Source organism: Vulpes vulpes, chromosome 9 (assembly GCF_048418805.1).
Source record: "Vulpes vulpes isolate BD-2025 chromosome 9, VulVul3, whole genome shotgun sequence".
Lineage (NCBI taxonomy): Eukaryota > Metazoa > Chordata > Mammalia > Carnivora > Canidae > Vulpes > Vulpes vulpes.
The window spans coordinates 81,553,095-81,576,949 of record NC_132788.1 but is presented as its reverse complement, the minus strand read 5'-3'; the positions used below and the strand labels follow the sequence as shown (position 1 = coordinate 81,576,949).

The window sequence follows — 23,855 nt, the reverse complement described above, 5'->3', positions numbered from 1 at the left end:
CTCAGAACCAGAAGCTATGGGGTAGGGTGAAACCTATAAATCCTTATGAAGGAGCCCAGGGAATTTTGGGACTCCAGAGTTTAAGCACAGGAGTCCCAGAAGTTTCCAAATACCATGATGATTGGCATTTTTTTTTAATTTTTATTTATTTATGATAGTCACAGAGAGATAGAGAGAGGCAGAGACACAGGCAGAGGGAGAAGCAGGCTCCATGCACCGGGAGCCCGACGTGGGATTCGATCCCGGGTCTCCAGGATCGCGCCCTGGGCCAAAGGCAGGCGCCAAACCGGTGCGCCACCCAGGGATCCCAATGATTGGCATTATGATAAGAAGAGCATCTGCATTCTCCAGAAGCCACACTCATCTGCATCTCTGAAGTGAGGTGAGCTCTATATCACAGCACAGAAGGCTTTTTTGTAAAACAGATATACACAGAGAAAGATGATCTTAGTAGCATTCTAGCCTCTCTTGAACAAAGGCTTTGATCCAGAAAGAAGCTGGAAGAATGGGCTTGTAGGAACCCAGGCTTAGGGGACTGAATGATTTGGCATGACTCTGGGTGAGGAATTAGCAAAGACCACTGCCCTTTTGCATTCCTCTTGCCTTTGGGAACCAGCTCTTATATCATCAAATTGATGTCAGCCTTTCCTGAGGATCTGCACTCTGGCTCTGGAAAGAAGTTTGGACATTGTGCCCTCTCTCCTTAGGCAGTTTTGACTCTTTCCTTTCCATGTGTTTGGAGTCATACAGCCTGGATTTAAGGAGTTGTAGGATTTTAGGGCAGGCTTCCTAATTTCCTTGAGGAAGAGCCTCCTCTTCCTTTTTTTTTTTTTTTTTAAAGATTTTATTTATTTATTCATGATAGTCACAGAGAGCGAGAGAGAGAGAGAGGCAGAGACACAGGCAGAGACACAGGCAGAGGGAGAAGCAGGCTCCATGCAGGGAGCCTGACGCGGGATTCGATCCCGGGTCTCCAGGATCCGCCCTGGGCCAAAGGCAGGCGCTAAACCGCTGCGCCACCCAGGGATCCCGAGCCTCCTCTTCCTTATGTGTAATGAGGCATAGAGGGGATCTATTTGTTACAGTACCAGGTAGGATTTAGTGAGATTATAGTCCATGTTTGGCAATTATTTCTTGAGAGGCTATAATGTGCTGTGCATTGAACTCAGCTGCTAATATGGAGCATATTTTTCAGGACCAAGCCTATAGGCCAGGTTGTATTATTGTCTCTGTCTCAAATTTGAAGAAATGGAATCTCAAAAAAAGAATCTATTGCCCAAGGTCACCCAGTCTGTGAGTGGTGGAGCTGAGATTTAAACCCAGGACTGTCTGACTCAAATATATAATAGTTAGTGCATTGCCTGGCACCTAGCAGATTTCAATGAATGGTACGGGCATTGTTATTGATAATGATTCCCATGAAGAGGGATGATGATCATTATTATCAGTGGCTCTTCTGGGATTTTGAAAGCACCTTGAAGGCCGGGGCCACCCCTGGTTTATCTTTGTAGACTCATGTATGTAGCATCTAACAGTGCTGCTGCATATGGGTTGAGGGATGCCTGCTGAGCTGAGTGTCTGCTGTGAGGTGGAACACCTGTGTTAGTGCTAATGTGTGACGGCACATTCATCACCATTTAAATTGGGGCAGTGATTTAACCCGTGAAATAATTGTGTTTATGGAAAAGAAATGAGCCTTATTGGATAGTTTTGCTGAGTAGTCAATGCTAATTAAAAAATACTTTTTAGCGGCATAATATCTTTCAGAAGGGCAGAATTAGTTAAAAGTACATATTTTGGGTTTGGCTCCTGGCTCAGCTATTTATTATTTGTGCAACTTTGACCAAGTTACTTAACCTTTCTGAATCTCAATATTTCCATCAGTAAAATTTAGGCAATAACAATAGTACCTCATAGGTGTGTCAGTAGAGCATTAAACAAGACACTGACTATGAAATACTTAGCACAGCAAGTGGCGCTTAGAAGGTGCTGCATCAATGTTAATTGCTATTTTAGACTCAGGCTATTTTTTCCCCATCTCTGTCTCCTCCTTCCAAACAAGAATGAAGCCATGATAATGGCATGTGTTTTAAATATTTTGTATTTGCTAATTAATTTAATTTTCACAAGAATGTGGAAACTGAGGCACAAGAGTTAAGTAACAGGTCCAAGGTCATGCAGCTGAGATATGGACCCAGCACTCCGGCTCCTGATTCTATGCTTTCATCCAAGATGCCATATTGCTTCTATGCATTGATGAATTTAGACCAAGCCTCTCTTATTTTCTTATTAGTAAGGATAAATTGAGTTCCTGGATTGCATGCCATTATTACATACAAGAAACAATATGCCATTTCTTCCTACATTTTCGCTGATCACTGGGTAACAAGTATAGTGGTTTTTCACATTTGGGATAAATGTATTGTACAGGATTTCCACAGTAATGGGTGATCAGTCCAGATCTTAGATTACTCCAGCATTAGGTACAAGTGATAGGTAAGTTCAGGCAAGGTATTCAAGGAGCTGAACCAGAAAGTAAATAAACTTTGTGTCACTTAGTCCTTAAAGGGTTAGGGAAAAAAAGTACATCTTGTTTTTATACCTACTACCTATGAAATCAGAACTTCCATGAATTTCTCACATTAAGATAGAGCATCACTGTATAATGTCAAACTTTAGCCACTACTCAATCATCCAGTTCTGAACTCCTACCAACTTTAGAAATGTCATCACCTCCACGTTACTTGGAATTCTTGAAAATTCTGCCACAAGATCTGTCGTTATAGCTCTTACCTGGGTCAGCTGGATAAATAACCTATAGAATTGCTGGGGGAGAAGTGGTCTTGGATACCACTCATCAGAACATGGTGAAGCTGGAAAGCTTGGTAAGCTGTATAAGATGGGGTAGCAAATTTATGACAGAGTGTAGCATTAGGAGCTCCATCTCTGAAGCCTGGTCTCTATAGCACCCCATTCCTTTCCATCATCTACCCTACTGTTTCTTATTTTATCAGCCAGCCTACTTTCGCTCTCCAGCTCACAAGCAAACACAAACTGGTTTTCAATAAAAGTTGTGGCTTCTAGACCAAGCTTTCTGGGTTGGGAGGCCGGGCAGCCTCTGAGCATCCAAAACTGTAATTATAATTTTGCTTCTTCCCAACCCACACATCTTCTGGGAGCCTAGCAAAATTGAATTTCTGGGTCAGTGTTGGCCTTTACCATTTATGATTTAATTAACTCTGAAAGAAGCTAAGCCTCTTTCTCAGAAAGGAAAAACAAGAGAAATGGTAGCCAAGTGCCCACTCAGTATAACATAAATGTCTCCTGGACTGTGATCTTGAACATGGAGTTTCAAGAGAGTAAACATGAAAGGAGGTGATTCTCAGGAGGCCTCACTCCTTTGCCATGAGGTGGCCTTTGCAGTTCTGAAAGCTATAGTGACTCCTGAAAAATATATCACTCTGTGTCTGGGGCACTTGGATTTTTCCCACCAGCTTTGCTCTGTGGCTCTATCTCAAGGGTCAGTTGTTTATTATTTCCCCAACCCTAATAGTACTGGGAAATAGTACGTGCTCCATATTTGTTGACCAATATATCCTTCATTCCAAATTAACTCTGATCCTTAAAGACACTTTAGCTTTCAAGACAGAAATCTAATCATATTCTCCCTGGCTTAAAACCCTCTGACAGCTTCTCCATGTGAGTAAGGAAAGGGTTAAGGTCAAGGCAAGGAGAGATAGGGGGCCCCAGACCAGGCTCTGAAACTCTTCCTGGAAGGCAGAAGTGCTAAGACAGAGTGAATAAGAGATAAAAGAATAGACCAGACTATCTGGCCCTGGATGTTATGGAGTGTTTTTCTTTGGTGGCTACAGTGTAATTACAGAAAATGACCAAACCTCAATGAAGTAAGTCATTAAGGGTGTTATCAGTAGCCCTTGTTCAAACCAAGATGGCACAAGAATCTTAAGGCCACAAGCTCCCTAGTCAAGTTTTCAATAAAAGACCAGCCCCAAGAAGTCCTTAGTGGCAAACCATTTACCCATTTGGAACCCCTCTCACTTTAGAGAGCTTTTTCTTTCCTTTCTGGTCTCACTTTCATTTAATAAACTTTCACTTCACTTTATGCTTTTGTGTCCACAAGATTCATCCTTTCCGTGAGACAAGGACCCTGCAATCCTGTAACACATGTTCTTAGAATAAAGTTCGAACCCTTCACGTGCCTTGGGAGGCCCTGAGTTGTCTGGCCCTGCTTTGCTCTTTAGTCTCTTCTGGTAGCATGTTCCCCATCATTGACTAATCTATACCATTGCTCTTCTTTTTGGTCCCAGAATACATGGAGCTCCTTCCCAATCTAAAGCCTTTGCACTTGCTATTCCCTGTGCCTGGCATATTTTCCTTGGTACTCCTTCTTCTTTTTTTATCCTTTTTTAAAATTGAAGTATAATTAACACACATCATTATATTAGTTTTAGGTGCACAACATAATTGTGCAACTCTATACATTACTCAGTGCTCATACTCTTGATTCCCTTTATCTGTTTCACCTATCTCCCCTCTAGAAACCACCCATTTGTTCTCTGTATTTAAGAGTTTGGTTTTCTGTTTGTCTTTTTTTTTTCTTTGTTCATTTCACATATGAGTGAAATCATATAGTATTCATCTTTCCCTGATGGACTTATTTCACTTACACCTTCTAAGTTCATCCATGTTGCCTTACAAATGGCAAGATCTGGGCAGCCCTAGTGGCTCAGTGGTTTAGCACCACCTTCAGCCCAGGGCGTGATCCTGGAGACCTAGGATCGAGTCCCATGTCCAGCTCCCTGCATGGAGCCTGCTTCTCCCTTTGCCTGTGTCTCTTTCTCTCTCTGTGTCTTTCATGAATAAAAACAAGCAAACAAACAAAAAACAAATGGCAAGATCTTATTCTTTTTTATGTCTGAGTAATATTCACACACACACACGTGCACACACACACACACACACACACACACGCTCCACATCTTTTTTATCCATTCATCTATGGGTGGACACTCGGGTCACTTCCCTATCTTAACTATTGTAAATAATGCTGCAATAAACACAGGGGTGCATATATCTTTTTGAATTAGTGTTTTCATTTTCTTTGGATGAATACCCAGGAGTGGAATTACTGGATTAAATGTTTCTTCATATACTTCAGGTATTAATTGGCACATTACCTACTCTAAGCAGGGTTTCTTGGGCATGGCAGTACCCTACCTCCTCATCACTTTTCACTGCAGCAGCCTGTTCATTTCTTTTAGAACCAAATTGCAATCTGCTATTATCTTATATATTCATTTGTTCATTTGTTTATTGCCTAAGTCCTTTACTAGGATGTACACTCTACAAGACCAAAGTTTGGTCTATGTCATTCATGGCTATAGCCTCAGCACAAGGTGGATACATCGAAAGAAACCCATGTACACTTGTTAAGGGAATGCAAGTGCCTATCCTTTATATCATTCTCTTGCATCTAAATTTCAAAGAAGCATTTCAGGAAAAATATTATTTTTCCATTTAAATCATTCCAAGGTCCAGTACACTGAAAACATCTTTGGTTATATTGAGACAGGAAGTACCATTAAGATGATACACGAGGCAAAGAATTGGCCGGTACAACTTCCTTTTCTGACTTTGTAACTGACTTATTGTGGGGGCGCTTTAATGCAGCTCCATTTGTATGAGTAATTTGAGCGTAATAAGCCTGGCCCATTTTGAGTTGCCATTAGGACAAATAATATATTTCACAGAAGAAAAATGTTACAGGAAGTCATTGCATTTTGTTTTTGTTTTTTGCTTTAATGTGATCTCAGTAGATAAGGTACCACTGAAAAATACTAGGGCTATGACAAGATTTACCAGCGAGGGCATCTTATTTTCTTCTTCCCTTGGAAAGAGGCAGGAAACAGTTTGGTTGTGTTTTCTAATTCCTGACAATAATGAAATCCATACGTCACACAGCCCGTGGCTTGTCAGGGAATAATAAACTAGTTAAATAACCAAATGTCAAGTAGCATCCTTGGTTTCCATTCAGAAGAATATAATTTTGGATACTTTAGCACAATATTGGACTGCTCACTGAAAGTACCTTTCTTTTTAGCCCGATCACTTAAATTTCTCTGGTATTTAACCCTCTGGGATTGCTTCCTTTAGAAGGTAACTATTACTGTACACATCCACTGAGTAAGTCACTTTGGAGTATATCTTCCACTCATGGAATATGTTCGGTTTCCTTACATTAATTTTCCCAAATTAAAGTAATTTGCATACCATCTTCCCCACCTTTTCTATTCCCACATATCAACACAGGATACTTCCATGATCATTTTTTTTTTTTTTTGTCATACGCAGGTACCACCTGGGCTATTAATTTACTTAATATATTTTATTTAAATTAATTCACTTTTAAATGTTAATATATTTCTTTAAAAAAGAACACTTATGTCACTGAAGCAGAAGACAAAGCAGTACCATCAGCCATGAGTAGAAGGTAGCACAAATTAGAAACTGTTATTACTTTACACATTTATTTGTTCATGTATTTACTGCTTATGCCCTTTACCGGAATGTACACTCCATGAGGCCAAAGTTTGACTGATGTCATGCATGGCTGTAGCCCCAGAGCAGGTGTTAAAGATCTATTAGAACCAAATAAAAATGTTCTCCTTGTCCTGATCAGAAGAACTGATAAACAAATGGAAAAGTGGTTACTTCCTTATCACATGATTTGATTTTACTCAAAGCCATGTCTTAATAAAATCTAACATAATCTCTGTTATCAGCAGAGCTAAGAGTGCTGTCTTTTGAAAAACACCTGGCATGGGAAGAAAAGTCTTCTCCTCTGTTTCATAGGAGGTAGACAAATATATCTGAGCTCTTGAATCCACAAAGTATTTCTCTTCTCCCTTTTCGTGCCTTCCTGAGATTGCCTGCCTAAAAACATGATTTCAATTACTTCTGCCTCATAAGCTCCATTGCTTTTCCCCACAGAAGCAGAAACAATGTGATACAAATGGAGGCAATATTCTTTGAAATAAATATATTGCTTGAAAACTTGTGATAGCATATTTTCCTGGTTTTTCACGTTAAAACCCAGGAGAGGAGGACAACTGAATGAGAGGATATATAATCTGCTTGAAAACATCCCACATGTAAGCTCACAGATTGATAAAATGAAGGATGAACAGAGGACATGCACATGTGCATGCTCACACATACACCAAGTTTTCCAATCACAAAGTATAGTTAACTCATGAACACAGCATTCTTATATTATGTACTTCATCCAAAATGCTCATGGCGGTCAGAGCCTTGGTTGTAAGTGAAGAGACAGTGTTGGCTAAGGAGGTGAGAGAGAGCTTGGAGCCTCCACTACTAGGTTTGAACAATATAGACTAGCATTTCCAATGGACGCTAATAGGTATTATTGGAATAAGTTTGGGGAACTCATGAATAAACAAAGCTAAATAGGTTTATGTACTGTTGGAAATCATCAAAGGTTTTTAAATGCCCATGAACATTGAATAACTCAGAAAAAGATACAATGTCTTGCATTTCCCAAGCTTAATCATGGTACTGTTCTCCTTGCCCTTGTTTTTATCAGAATTGTCTCTACATTAGAATTAAAAAAAAAAAAAAGCCACACCTGGACAAACTGGGTTATGCAATGTGCTGGATTTATAACTGTATGTGGTAAAAACTAAACAAAACAAAAGTTGAGTTCCTAGTAGACACATGAAGGGATAAGATGTTGGTTTCCAGTTATTGGGTAAAATACTTAGTAGTAGCAACAATAGAATTAATGAGTAACAAAACTGGCTTGAATTGAATTTTGATTTTAGAATATATAAATAAACTAGGGGCATCAGCAGGCTGTAAGAATAGTCAAAGACAAGGCTCAGAAGATGAGTAAGGCAGGAAAAGGGCTAACCTTGTCAGATGATAAAGTGGATTTATTAGGATAGATGAAAGATAACCCTCAAAAGATACTTTTTGGGGTAATCAAAATCAAGTAGCGGTCATTCATACTACCAGATAAAGCCAGAAGCAGAGAAAAACTTCCAGAACTGAACTATGACAAAGAAAAAGGTAAAGAAGAGAATTGGGGAAAGAATTGTGGATTTAGAAGGAAGATGAGTAGAGGTTTAAAGAGAATTGATATAGAAGGGCTAAAAGAAGAGACAGCAAGAAACACAAGCATTGCTAGATTTTAAACTCTGGGTATATCTCTTTGGGATACTATAGAAATGGCAAATACAGGGCACTTAATACCTGTTCCTCTCCTATGGCAGACATTACAGGTTCATCATGTACTATTTTCCTCTGAATATTGATTTGGCCTCAGAACCCTTCTTCACACAGCACTCGACTGATCTGACTTGAACTTAGACACGAAATTTACATTCCTCTTATATTTAAAAACAAACAAGCAAACAAGCAAATCCTCTGTGAGGTTTTAGTAATACCTGCTCACTGATGGAAGAGAAAAAAATACATACTTTTGTCTAGAAAAGCAAAATGTTTCAGTGTGAAATGTTTATTAATATGGACATAATAATGCACATGTGTGGATATGAGTAAATATATATGTGAAATATGAGTATTTCAAGTAGGTAGACTGAAGTGTTCTATATTTATTTGTAATCTGAAACTGTTTTAAACATTCATAAGCACATGAAAATCAGCTCATCATTTACCCTGGCAGCTGAAACCTTTAAACCCAATAAAATGATATGAATTATTTTTTAAGTTAAAATAGTTCATATGAAACAACAGCCTGTTACAATAATCAGAGCTTTCTCCTTTCTTCTCTATCATATGACACCATATTGGGCCCAACACCTAAAAAGTTTGCAGAAACACCAAATAGGTTCCCCCCCACCTCACGACACATTTTTAAAAGCATGTACAAATAATGCAGCATAACATAATAGCATTGATAATGATCAGGTCATGGTGACAGGTGCAGGAAAAATTAGGATTTTTATCAAAGGCAGCCAGGAGAAAAGAAATGGCATTCATATTCAGTTTAAAACTAAATTTTAAAAAAAGGAGGGGGAGTGTGTGACAAGTTGTATTGGTTTCCATTGCTTCTGCTTACATTCATTAATTTTGCCCAGCTTCCGAGCATCTGAGGCCTTTGCCTATTCATGCAAAGAACCACTTGAAGGCATACAATGCCCTCAGATATTCTCTAGTCTGAGAAAAATTCAGTGCTTTCTTTGAACTATTTTGTTTGAACATGTTCTGCTCAACAGCTCATAATGCTCTGGGAGTGGGGAGGTAGTAATACATTGGTATCAGGGGTTACCCTTTTTATGACTTTTACGAATTAACAATAATAAAAAAAAGCATGCTCATTAGTCTAGGCTGGCTTAGTTGAGATAGAAAAGGAAGGGAAAGAAGCAGTGGATAGGGAGGGGAAAAAGCAATGACTTCTCCAGAACTGTTGAGCCCTGAGAGTCTACTGACCCAAATGAATTGGTCATCATCACTCTTATGAACCACTGCCATAGAATCCTAGCTGGTCTCCCACGTCAGCTTTGGCTCACTCCACTGCAGCCACAGTGATCTTTTTAAAATACACATCTAATCACCTATCCCTGTACTTTCTTCTTCATGGTCTAGCAAGGCCTTTAATAGTGTGATCCCTTCTTGCCTTACTGGCAACCTATGGCACATCTTGTTCTCTGAACTCTAGCTCCAGCAGTGGCCTTTAAATTCTGCTTTCCCACAGGGCATCTGCTGACTACAGGGCCTTTACTCAAGCTGACTCTGCCTGGAATGATCTTTCTACTCCCATTTCACCTTGCTCAACTTTTACACTATTAGCCCAAATATCTTATAACTTCTAAAGAAGACCTGCTCTGACTCTGTCCCCACAAAGTGATTTAGGTCCCCTGCTACCTCCTTTTGAAGCACTCTTTCCTTTTCAGCATTTATAACTGTTTGTAATTATATATTTACATGATTATATTTCTGATCTTTCTATTCAACGGTAATCTCTATAGGGCTACAGCGGTGACTACCATCCTTTCCACTGGGCAACACCACCTTGTACACGCACAGTGAGCATCTGACAAATATGTGTTGACCGAACGAATTAATGAGTGTATCTAATACAACTCACTGCTTTACTGACATAGTCATAACTGTGGCACATAGAGAAAGATTTTGAAAAAATTGCTTATACCACAAACCAAATATTATTTAGTAAATCTAATAAAACAAATTTATATCAAACTCCTGTATATTGTATCAAAGGATTGAAGTTGTGAGTACATTCTCTAAGGTGAATACATAAAGCTTCCAGAATGGAGATTGTTTCTTTAATTTCCTTTTGTTCTCTGCTCTGAAGGAACTGGAATCTTTATTATGGCTGCTAAATAAGAATATAATTGTATTGGGGTGCCTGAGTGGCTCAGTCGGTTAAGTGTCTGCTTTTGGTCTAGGTCATGATCCCGGAGTCCTGGGATCCAGTCTAGCACTAGGCTCCCAGCTCAGAACCCTCTCCCAAGGTTCTCCCCACCCTGCTTGCGCCTGCTCATGCTCTCTCTCTCTCTCTCTCTCTCTCTCTTTCACTCAAATAAATAAATAAAATCTTTTTTAAAAATCTAACTGAGTCATCTCATTTGGAAAATGCCTTCCAGAACCTTCTGGGGAAACCAGACCTTTAACTTGGAGCTAGACAAAATGGTGCCAATGAGAACAGCCTTCTGGAAGATGAACCGTGGAGAAGCTGAACTTACGTTGGTTTGGAAGCCTCGGCCTGGTCAGTCTGGAGTTTCTCTCCTCCTTCCACCTCCATTGTGCAATATACAATGCGGTTTGGAGCCAAGGACTTGAGGCCTTGGACTTCCATGATCACCACCTAGAAGAAGAATCACACATGGTGGAAGTTATTGCCAAAGCCCCTGGGTAGCATCACCCAGAAGAAAACATATAGATGGGAAGAAGTTACAGAAACCCAAAAGGTATCTAGTAGCTTCTATCAGTTTTCTTTCAGCTAGGCTGGTACCAGTCTTACATGAAGATGCAATTCTTCACAGTATAACTTCTTGCCTCTCAGCTGGAAAGACAACCCTCACTACCTCAGATGCTCACAGGGGCCAGACAGGTAATGTGAAATAGTCTGCTTTTTTTTTTTCCTGGGTTGAATGCATAGGATCATTTTTAATTTCTACAAAGAAATAGGTTCTCTCTTATTTTCTTTAAAAAAATAGTCTAGCTTTGAATTCAGAACCTGATAGAGATGAAGGCCCAGAGATTCACTTTTCTCTTTACAATGAGATAAGTCATGAGACAAATGCTAAGATAAAGGGCAAACACCATTCAGCATTAGAGTCAGAGAGGCAGCAGGAAGTAGTGGGGTCAGGGGCAAAATAAGAGAGCATATGCTCCATCTAAATGGAACAGTCCATAGCCAGTTTCAGCCTATTGTTGCCTTGTCTTTCCTTAGTCTGGAGTTGCCAGATACTGCAATTTTTCCTACCAGAAAATGGAAATCTGAATCAGAATCAAAGTCAGTAATCTGATTTTGAAATTTTGACAGTAATCCAAAAAGGGAGGAATAAAATACACAAACTCTGTGCAGGCCAACATTGCTGAATCAAAACAAAAACACGCCTGCAGCTGCACACTCTCTGTTCTAGACTGAGGGAAAAAGCTACTGTTTTGCTGGACCAAGATATATCATTTACAATTCCTGGCACCTCCCACCATTACCCTTAGAGTCCATTCAGTCACCCGCTATTCTCATATTTAGTGGTATGTCCTATAATGTGTCAGAAGGGAGAGGGCAGGAGGGGAGGTTGGGACAGGTATACTGATTCAAAAATCTGAAACAAATGACCTGTATCAGGGATCTATAGTAAGCAAGGTACATTAAAATATCACTCAATTGTACTCCAAAAGACGTAATGGCGTGACACATAGAGAAGAATATGGTTGTGCAAAAAATGTAAACTTCTTTCTTTTTTTAAATTTTTATTTAAATTCTAGTTAGTTAACATACAGTACAATATTGGCTTCAGGAGTCGTATGTAAGTGATTCATCACTTACATACAACACCCAGTGTGTACACTGCTTCAGTGGCTTGATCCAAGGAAGTACAATAGAGCTGGCCTTGAATCAAGTCAGTTTTGCTGCTTACTAGCCCAGTGGTTATCAAACTTAGTGCAAATCAGAAATATCTGGAGGGCTTATTAAATCCAGAAACTGTTGAGCTCCACCCTCAGAGTGTCTAATAAGCAGAGCTTTTCTGAACAGCCCAAGACTTTTTATTTCTAATATTTTCCCTGGTGCTGCTAATGTTGATGCTAATGATCCAGAAGCCATACTTTGAGAACCACTGTATTACTCATGTGACATTGCGCAAATGACTTGACCTTGAAGTCACTCCACTTTTCTTTCAGTCTCAGTCTCTTCATCTTTAAAATGTGAATAATATATGTCCTGTATCTCTCTGTGACTGTTGTGTGAGGAACAAATAAGATGATGTATGTAATTGTAAGTTTTCACAGTGGGAAGAACATACACATGAAAAGAAATGGGAGGCATTGTAGAAAACAGATTTTTTTGTGTGTGTGTGTGATTTAAAAGATCGAAGTGTGAATCCTGTATTTGCATCTTCAACAGCTGCCTAATCATTTGCAAGTTTCTTAACCTCTCTGAGGCTGTTTCCACATCTGCAAATGGCTCAAAAGATTGTTGTGACGATTCACGGAGTTAATGATGCAAAGCAGGCATAATGGTGCTCTACACGTGCCCATTATATTTTATCAGCGTACTCCCCTGGCCAAGGCCAGGCCACTGGGCAGCCTGGACCTCAGTTCTCTTGCTGCAGTTAACTGCTCTATCATGACCTTTGTAGCCATGCAATTCTGTAAATACATGAAACCTGTCTTGTACTAACCTGCAAATTCAAATCCAGTCTGCCCTGATGAGATGACGGTCCTCTATCTCCCTCTTCTTGCCACCCTCACTGTCGCACCCAACATACAGATGCACAATGATTTTGCTGACAGTTTTAGTATATGTGCAATTTAGTGTTCCAAGTAAAGAGTATTTGGGAACCCGAGGGCATTTCATTCTGTACTTATGCTTGCAAGTTAAAGCCTGTTTGAATCATGTACACATGGGAGTATGGTTGGGGACTCACTCACATCTATATTTCAGACAATCAGCTGTATAATATTGAGTAGTGATAAAGAATTAGGAAATTATAGATTTAAAAACTTCATGAAAATCAATAAACCACTTTTTTCCCACTTTCTGTAGAAAGACAAGAGGCAATAGGGAATAAATTGCCACCTCTAATTGGCAATAATCAAATTCAAAGACACCTAAGAAAAAAGCACTCAGTACCTCAGGTGGCGGTATTAAAAAAGAAAGAAAGAAAGGAAGTTTCTGTGAAATTACACTGATGATTTTTTCACACACCAAGTGCTCTATATTTAACTGAATACTGCCACTTCCAATTGCAAAATACATGTTGAAAACACGATAATATGACTATCTTGATCCAAACTAAGCACAGTAAAACAAATTATCTGCAGTTAATTCACAGCAAGCCTTAATGATGTTCTAGAAAATTAATTTAGTCTTTACAAATCCTAATTAAATCTACAGAAATTTGATCTATTCTTTTGGTCTCCCCAAATCTAGGTCTATCATAAAATCCTTGTGGGGTTCTGAGCTTTAATAAGTTGTGAATGGTTCTCAACTTTGGAGGGCATAAGAAGCACCTGAGTGGCTCATTAAAATGGTAATGGTAATGGTAATTTCATGGTAAACTCCACCCAGAGATTCTTTTTATTTTTTTTTTTTTACCTCATTGAAGCATATTTTACATATCTTATAATTAACCCATTTCAAGTGTACAATGCAATGATTTTAGTAACTTTACTAAGTTGAATGACTATCATTATAAATTAGTTTTAGAACATTTTTTATCTCCCCCAGTAATGTCCCTAATGTCCGTTTCTACCTTCTGCCCCAGGCAACACTAATCTAACTTCTGTTTCTGGAGACTCGCCTCTTCTAGATATTTTATATCAATGGAATCAAACAACATGTGGTCTCTTGTGTCTGGCTTCTTTCACTAAGCAGAATGTTTTTGACGTTCATCTAAATCAAAGCATACATCTGTAGTTTGTTCTATCAATTGCTGAGTAGTAACCCCTTGTATGGATGTACTGCATTTTTTCTATTTACCCTTGGATACATATTTAGGTTGTTTCTATTTTTGGCTAGTAAGAATAATGCTGCTGTAAACATTTTGGGAGCAAGATTTTATGGGCAAATGTGTTTTCATTTCTCTTGGGTAGATATCTAAGAGTAAAGTTGTACTCTACACCTGGTAATTTTATGTCTAACTTTTTTGAGAAACTAACAAACTTCTCCAAAGTGACTGGACCATGTTGTACTCCCCCACCCCCGTTAAGATTTGAATCAATAGGTCTGGGTGATGTCAGGAATCTGCACACTGAACCAGTTTCCCGGGCAATTCCAACATAGCCAGATCAGATCCACTCCCCAAATTATATGTATGAAAAGCAAACGTGTGGATAGAAGTTATAAAGAAATTTATTGACATGTGGAGCATTCTGCCACAGTCCAGTCTGAACCGGTTCTTTCTTTGAGTGATGAAGTCAACTGAAAAGGCTCCACTGCAACAAGAGGACCTCTATCATGTAGCCAACAGGAGAGATGACAAGAAAGAAAATCTACAATGCACCAAATGATGCTAGATATTTTCCCTCATAACTGTGACACAGGATGCCAAAATTTTAAACTTTCTAAATTGTATAAGGTCTTCACAATATCCTTGAGTGCTACTTTAAGATGGAAAATAATGCAAGATTAAATTTAGGAGGTGATTCTTAAGATTGCATTTCCTTAAGGAAAGCATGGGAGATGGGGAATCACTTGCTGATTAGTTGACCTATGCTTAGCAAGCTGTTATTTTAATAATTGCTCCTGGGGTGCAAGGAGGAAAGCAAGCTGATCTAATCACCCATATCCTGTGGGCTGTGGCAGGAAACTTTCAAGGGTTTAGGGCTTTTTACCTCCAGGGAGAAAGACAGCACGACGTCTGACTTGGAGAGCTGGTTCTCACTCTCCTCGCCCATGTCGATGATAGAAGCATTGTGGCTGCGTTTGAGTTTCTGAAGCTTGAACTCGCCGCCTTTGGACACTGGCATGCTCTCCAAATTGGCCATGAGAAGGTTGACTGATGACTTCAGCTCCTCAATGTACATGTTTTCCATTTCTTTGGATACAAACTTGGGAAATTTGCGCTCCTTATCAAGAAAAAGAAAAGTATGAACAGAGTAAATAGAGACCTGGTTTATACAGAAGGTTTTCACCTTATAGCCCAGAGTTATAATATCTACCACTGGTGAAATTTGGCTCAGATATTGTGGCATTGTGCTAGAAAAATGTTCAATTTAGTTGAGTAGATGGCTGACTGCCTTCTGGTTATTTACAATCTCTGACAGGTATGAGATATATTCATAAACATATAGTAAGAAAGAGTCAAATGTTTTATTGTAGTGCAATCACCCCCCCCCCATTTTCTTCAGCAAATTTGATTTGTGGAAAGAAAAATGGGGTGATATTTTTTTAAAATCTGGTTTCAGTTGAAATGGTTTTTCTTTTTAGCAAAATGCAATCAGTTGTTTTTAAGTTTGGAGACAGAAAGACACCCTATTTCTGGATACGTAGAGATTTTCTCACATGAATAATTCAAGAGGAGCTCATTTGAGATGTTTCAAACATAGCCTGTAGCTATTTCTAAAAGGAATAGTAGAAAGAATAGTTACTGTTTTCAAGAAAAATTGAAAAAAATTAATGAAGTGATGAAAAACATGATTAAAATTCTTTAGAAAAGAAGATAAAGCAATTCAGAACTGACCTCTATTTTTTCCTTCCTTGCTTATGAATTCGGTTGTAATAGTAACATGCTTTAGTCATGCTATTTGCTTCTTTAAACCTCCAAGTTGCCCAACTGCCTTAAATAGGCTCTGAATTGATCACCTTTTCAAGAATCATTTCCCACTTGAAACATGAACTTGCCCTCAGCCTTGGCCTGTACTGATCAGGTGAGGGGCAAGCCATATCAGTTTGGCTTTTTTTTTTTTTTTTTTTTTTTGGTAAGTGATAGAAAAATCCAACTTGGAACTGATTTAAACAATGAAGGGAATTTATTGGCTTGAAATGTCCTGGGGTGGACCAGTTTCCAGTGAGGCTGGAATCAGGACTCAGATGATACCACCACAACTGAATTTTTCCTCCAAATCTTGGTTTGGGTTCCTTTGGGCTAGCCCCATGCTCACTCTGGCTCCCCTTAATGTCACAAAAAGGTTGCTAGAGATCTCTACCTTATCACATGGCATCATGTTATCTAAAGGACGGTGAATATCTCCTCTTGTAATGTCTTTTATCTCAAAGTTCTCACCCAAAGTCTGACTTATGTACATAACCTGAGCCACCTTTTATGGCTGGTGACATGTTATGTTGAGTTGCTTAGGTATGAGTTATTTCCTTCATCCCAGTGGGTAAGGGTAGAATTCCACCTGGATCACATGGGACATAAGTTGGTTTGCCAATTCTGGGTGGCAAAAAAAAAAAAGATGTGTAGTACATGGGCATCTGACCCCAGTCAACCAACTAATTCAATTCAGTGGCCAATGATCAACCAGATTTACTCTTTCAGGCAAATGAACTGAGAGGTATCGAGATTGCAATTAGCAGTGGAGCGAAATAGCAAGATCATGTAGACTCATGGGTAGCTGCCATATTGGAATAGGTGAAAGAATAAGACATTTGACAAAGAAGAGAAAGAGGTAGAGAAAGGATAGAGGTAGAGAAAGGATAGAGGTAGAGACTAGCAGAGGGAGGAAGAAAAAATGGGAAGGCAGGATGAAGGGAAGAAGAGAAAAGAAGTTAGAGTCACAGAAAGAAGCTCTTTCATTGGTTTTCCAATTCTCATAGAGACCACCTATTTCTCCTGTTGGCTCCTTTGAGATTCTTTTGTTTTCCTTTCAATAACTGCCCCCCTCCACACACACACACACTAGTTAGCTAGAAGGATATTTCTTTCTTGCTACCATATAGTAAATTCTCTGAATAGAGTTTGGAGATGCCTTTGTGTTATGTCAGTCTTCTTCCTATCTAGGGGCTATCACAAGTGTTCCTCTTACCCCCTTGCTCCCTAAGTATTTCTCAGCCATCTTGTCATTTTCTATATTTCAGCCTCAAAATTTTATTTCCCTAGGTTGAATCCCCTTATTCTACTTTTTTTATAATACCTAGCTGAACTTCATGGTGATATTTATTACAATTAATGGAAATAGTGAAATTTATTTGTTTGTTGTTTATCTTTCCTGCTGGGCCATGAGGTCTGTCTTAATATAATACCCTTAGTGAATTATTATCGTCTAGACTAATTTTTGGCACATAGTAAATAATATATGTGAGTTGAGTGAATAATGGATGGCCTGTCAAAATGTCCATATTAAGTATCAATGCAGCTAAAACTCAGTCATGAGGTGGCAGCGGACAGGTGATGAAATAGTTCTGGAGGAACAGTGAGATTCTATTTTTCCATGTAAATGAGCACAGGTTGTGGAAATCTACCCAGCAACCTTTGAGTACTGGTTCCTTCTGGAGCCTTTTAGTATAATGATTTCCTGCTTTTTGGCTGGGTTCAGTCCACCATGAGGTGCTTTCTAAACACACTGTGGGTGGAAGTAGGAGGAGAAGCAGGATGGAAGCCTCTGAAATAACACGATTGGTTGATGAGCTCAATAAGAGCTAGTAATGATCAAGGAAAGAATCTTACTTCTTCAAAGCTGTTGCATAGGGGGCTTCCTTTTGCTTCTTATCATTCTTGGACTCAATCAAGGATAACTGTGAGCCATAGGATTTGGGTAGACTTTATGAAAAGGCCATGGAGATGTGAGAACTTGGCTGCTGGTCCACCATCACTTAGAAAATATTTACTACCACCAACACTGTGCTGGTTTAGTGTTAGGCACTGAGAGGATCATGATGAAAGGATCTGGACTATTTCTCTGAAGCTTACAACCACTGGGGAGAAAGATCTATTGAGGAAACATCAAGGCAGATGCTGTAACAGCAGTGTATGAGACATGAACACTTGCTGAGAGAATCAGGATTGGCTTTCCAGAGAAGGTGATCCTTAGGCTGAGAGTCTGATGGATGAGGCAGTTTGCCATCAGGTTGAGTTGGCTGGGACAGGATCATTGTTCTTTTCTCCTTTCCATGGAAAAGAAACAAGCAACCATGAATCCAAGAAGATCTGTATAACTGTACATGGCCACAAAATATATTCTCATCTCCATTTGAACACGGCCCTTATTGAGAGCAAAAGAAAGAGTGAGGGAAGTTAATTCATAGCTGAAGAGTGGTCCTCAAGGCCATGTTAGAAGATACCAAGCAGCAAAGGTTACATATCAGCACCCTGAGGTCTGTTACACTGACCTCTTTCCGCCTCATGTTGGGGCTCCAGCCTCATAACTACATGGGATTCTTGGGAAACTGGATAAGTGATATCTCTCATTTTTTTACTGGCAGCTGCTGGCCTTGCAGTTGCCATGGAGATGGAGAGAAAAACCATCATGTCTGTGTAGTAGATTCTTTCCTGCTAATCAGCACTGAGAGACCTTACCATCAAGTGCAGTCCCTTTTATCACAATCACCTTTAGGACTCACTCAATGCCTCTTAACTCCATAGTCTTGAGGTTTTGCAAGAAGACCCAGTGGTTATAGACAATACCTCTTTAGCCTAGAGTTAGAGTCCAACAAACTTTATGCAGCAGAATATTGGAAAAATCCAAAGAATGATCACTTCTCCCAGAACTTAGACAGTTCCTAATGACATCATAAAAAGAGGCTCATAAAACTGAAGTCTGCAAGGGAAAACAAGGACATTTTTCTGCCCTAAGTACTAAAGCCTTGAGAAGAAATGCATTCTGTCAATCTAGGCTGAGGTTCTTGAGGGGAGTTTTCAGCAGCAGACCCATTACAAACACATTTCAAAGCTGAAGTTATGCCAAAATAAGGAAAATGTAGTCGTCCATCTTGAATGCTACTTTCCCAAGCATAAAAGCAAATTAACCTTGACAAAAGCATTGTTTATTCATATTGCTTTATGAAAGACATAGCATATAGATGGACAAAGTCTTCCAAAGAAAATCTCTGCTGTCCATTTATTTTGTTTTGGACTGACAACATTCCTCAATGGGGATGGCCTCCCAAGGACAATTCCTAACACGGTTATTTATGCTCAGCCACACTGAGCGATTTTTTTGGAACATCTTGAAAAATAGCATTTGAAAGTGCTAACAGCTCTGTCAGCCATCTACTTTTCTGTCTTTGCATTTTTACCCATAGAGGATGAAGTGGGTACATGTAAAAGCTGACAAAGATACCCCCACTCAGAAAAAGGATCTTTAGACTCCAAAGGCTCAAATGACAAACTGATAGATGATCAGAAGGAAGATGGGGCAGACAGACACATTTTAGACACAGAGCTCATTAACAGTGTTGCACTTATTCAAAACAATCTCTCAAACAATTCCTGGGCTCCTATCATATGTCAGATGGTGTGGATGTTGCTGGGGATGAAAGAGTCAGCCAAGAGCCAACAGTATGGGGTGATGGGGAATGCCAGCAATGATAGACACCACGTGACACACGAAGTAACAGAGGCATGTGCAGAGTAGAAAAGGCACCAAGGATTCTTATCCAGTCCACATGAGTGAAATCAACTTGACGTTGAATCCTGAATCTACTTCCTACTTGTTGTGTGACTTTAGACAGGTTTATTCACCTATCTGAATTTTAGTTTCCATTTGAAGTGGGGATAATAAAACTTAGAGAGTTATTGTGAAGAAGAAAGATAATAACAAATATCAATACTTTTTGATAATATATAGAAATTAGCATATGTATACTACATATATGTATAAACACACATGTATATGTACATATATACACACATACATACACACATATCCATATCCATGTATATCAGGCACCATGCTACAATAAAAATAGCTAGTAATAAAAATAACAATAATAATGATAGTGACTATCATGAAGACCATGATGCTAGTTGACATTTACAATGGTTAATTGTGTTCTGGGCACTAGCTAAGCACTTTACATGCTTTCCCTCATTTAATTCTTCCAGCAACTGAGGCTAGTGCTGTTCCTTAATCCCATGTTTCAGAGGAAAATGATACATCGAAGTTAAATCAATACTTACTAGAACTGAGTTTGAAATCTAGGGCCCATTTTTAGCTACCATATAATAGGACAGAACTATGCAGCCCCAAATGGCAAAGAATCAAGGTAAACCCTATAGGGCCCCTCAGCATGGCACACGCTCTGCCTCACTTCATCTCAGTGTTCGGTGGAGGACTGGGGAAAACCAAACTCTCCACAGCAATGAGTGTTCCACTGTCACCAGTCAACATGGCATTGTGTAATGGTGGGCATGAGGTCAGCTGCAGGGAGTGATGGGAGAAAGGTAATCATGTTCAATGAGAGAAAGAAGGTCTTGGTAAATAATTTGTAAAAGTCAGCATCACAAATGTTAGAATGTATTTTGGGTACAGGTATGATAGCTTCCTATTGGCTTGTTTACTCAAACTCATCTTGGCTTGTTTACTCAAACTCATCCTTCAGTGGTTTGGTGTTACTTCCTTAGCTTTTATGAATTAAATGGACTTCCTTTCACTTAATGAAGCTGGTGGGGGGTAGTATCTTCCTCTGATTGGAGAAGATTCCATTTTTATCTGATTTTTGGCAATGCATGGAACAGAACTTTTCCATCAGGGAGATATTTGGACATTATTTCTTTCCTGGGGGCATCTCATCAATGCTTGCAACAGGACCATGAGATGATAATTTGTCTCTGCAGAGAATAGGAGTTTACATGGCAATTCCACATTTAACTGATAGTGTGCCAAACCAATGGCATTCCACTCCCAGACCTCTGCCATGAATCCTACAGAAGCTGTATTATTTGTCTTATATAATTAGCTCCTGAATTTTAGAATTCTACCTCAAAATGTGGCCAAAAGAATTGGCAAATATCACAGTCCCACTAATGCCACAATCTGTCTGTTTAAGCACCAATGTCAACTTCTGAGCACACAATTTAAATAACGTAGACTTAATTCCTAGGTGAAATTTGGGGACATTTTAATATCAATATGAGAGGATTTGGGAAAATGTTTGAACAAGGATTAAGAAGTCTTTTCTACCACATTAAAAAAAAGGCATTCAGATCTCTTCATGGAACTTTTTCTTTTTTAAAAAAAAAATTTAGGGGGCAAAGGGCAGAGGGAGAGAATCTTTTTTTTTTTTTTTTAAAGATTTTATTTATTTATTCATGAGAAACACAGAGAGGGGAGAGAAAGAGGCAGAGACACAGGCAGAGGGAGAAGCAGGCTCCATGCAGGGAGCCTGACGTGGGACTCGATCCCAGGTCTCCAGGATCATACCCTGGGTTGAAGTCGGCGCTAAACCGCTAAGCCACCCGGGCTGCCCAGAGGGAGAGAATCTTAAGCAGGTTCCACATCCAGTATGGAGCCCAATGTGGGACTTGATCTCACAACTCTGAGATCATGACCTGAGCCAAAATCAAGAGTCAAACACTTAACTGACTGAGCCCCCGGGTGCTCCTTCTCATGGAACTTTTAAGGCAGTATGTTTGATGTTCACAGTGAAGACTCCCATAGCCATCTCTGTCTGATGATTTGTGGGACATAGGTGTGACTGAATTGGCAGATTGCAGCACAGGGTTGCGATGGAGGAAAGCTGCCCTGCCTCCCTTCTCTCCCAGGAAAAGCGGATAAACATATGCCTTTTATAATCGTGTGATGATGACAATGCTGCCAGCAGAACAACTTCTTTTCCAGATCGCAAGGAAGTCAAAGCAGAAATGATGCAGAATTCCAGGAGCCACTTTTGCCTGATGCCATTGCTTTATTTGGCCTTCTGGATAAACTGAAGGAAATGTACAGTAACGTTTAGTGGAAGAGAGAAAGTAACTTTCTGGAGGGGCAACCATCAGTGAGAGAGGGCAGTCCTGTCCTGTGTAATTTCCTGCCTGTTATCTGACTACTCAAAAAAAAAAAAAAAAAAAAAAAAAAGAGCATGACACTTGGAATCAAAGCACTCAGCTTTCTACATACTGGCTAAGTGAACTTGGGTACAATCTCTTAAACTTTTTGATATGCCTAAACTGGGGAGAATTATTATAAGTCCCTGGATTGTTTAACCCAGGTCCAAATGAGAGTTTACATGAAATTATACAGCCAGAATGCAAAATATTTGATAAAGGCCGGATGAACAGAGAGAGAAAGAGGCTAGGAAGGGGTAAGGTGCAGGCCTGGTTGAAAGGCATCTTGGATCTTTGGAATGGGGTGATGGAAAAATGAGAACCTGTATTTGTTAAGGCATTCTTTTAATTGAAGTATAGTTGACATACAATATTATATTAGTTTTGGGTATACAACATAGTGATTCAACATTTATTAACATTACAAAGTGATCACCATATAAATCTAGCTACCATCTATCACCAAAAAAGGTTATTACAATATTATTAAGTATATTCCCTATGCTGTTCATGCACCCTTGTGTCTTATTTATTTTATGACTGGAAGTTTATGCCCTTAAATTCCCTTCCCTTATTTTGGCCAGACTTCCCCTTCCCCTCCCAAAAGCCACAGGATTGTTCTTTGTATCCATGAGTCTGTTTCTATTTTGTTTTGCAGATTCCACCTATATGTGGTGTCATATGGTATTTTGTCTTTCTCTGTCTGACATATTTCACTTAGTATAATACCCTCTAGGTCCATCCATATTGCCACAAATGGAAAGATCTCATTCCTTTTTTAGGGTTGAGTAATATTACATTGTATGTATACATCATATCTTCTTTATCCATTCATCTAATAATGGACACATGGGTTGCTTCCTTATTTTGGCAATGTAAATAATGCTTCAGTAAAGTTAGAGGTGCATATTTTTTTTCAAATTAGTGTTTTTGTTTTCATCAGGTAAATACCCAGAAGTGGAACTGCAGCATTGCATGATAGTTCTATATTTTTATTTTTATTTTTTTTTAATTTTTATTTATTTATGATAGTCACACAGAGAGAGAGAGAGAGGCAGAGACACAGGCAGAGGGAGAAGCAGGCTCCATGCACCGGGAGCCCGATGTGGGATTCGATCCCGGGTCTCCAGGATCGTGCCCTGGGCCAAAGGCAGGCGCCAAACCGCTGCGCCACCCAGGGATCCCTATATTTTTATTTTTTTGAGTAAACTCCATACTGTTTTCCATAGTGGCTGTACCATTTTGCACATCCACCTACAGGACAGAAGGGTACTCTTTTCCCCACATCCATACCAACACTGGTTATTTTTTGTCTTTTTGGAGATAGCCAATAGATGTGAGGTGATATCCCATTGTGATTTTGATTTGTATTTCCCTGATGCTTAGCGATGTTGAGAATCTTTTCATGTATCTGTTGGCCATCTGTCTGTCTTCTTTGGAGAAGTAACTATTCAGGTCCTCTGTCCATATTTTTAGTTAGACTGTTTGTTTTATGATATCGAGCTGTGTGGGGTTTAAAAATATATCTTGGATATTGATCCCTTATCATTTATATCATTTACAAACATCTTCTCCCATTCAGTAGGTTGTCTTTTTGTTTATTGCTGGTTTCCTTCACTATGCAAAAGTTTTTTAGTTTGATATAGTTCATTTGTTAATTTTGCTTTTGTTGCC

The 23,855-nt window shown here is 39.3% G+C and overlaps 1 protein-coding gene across 14 annotated transcripts in view; it reads right to left on the bottom strand.

The window, feature by feature from the left end:
* CADPS (calcium dependent secretion activator) overlaps positions 1–23,855 on the bottom strand; it is a 456,612-nt gene that overhangs the window by 224,588 nt on the left and 208,169 nt on the right. For all 14 annotated transcript variants that reach the window (XM_072720539.1, XM_072720526.1, XM_072720534.1 and 11 more), the window contains exons 5-6: positions 15,091–15,324; positions 10,770–10,891 (exon numbers count right to left, since the gene is read on the bottom strand). In XM_072720539.1, coding sequence (XP_072576640.1) covers positions 10,770–10,891; positions 15,091–15,324 — 356 coding nt within the window. The remainder of the gene's footprint in view (positions 1–10,769; positions 10,892–15,090; positions 15,325–23,855) is intronic.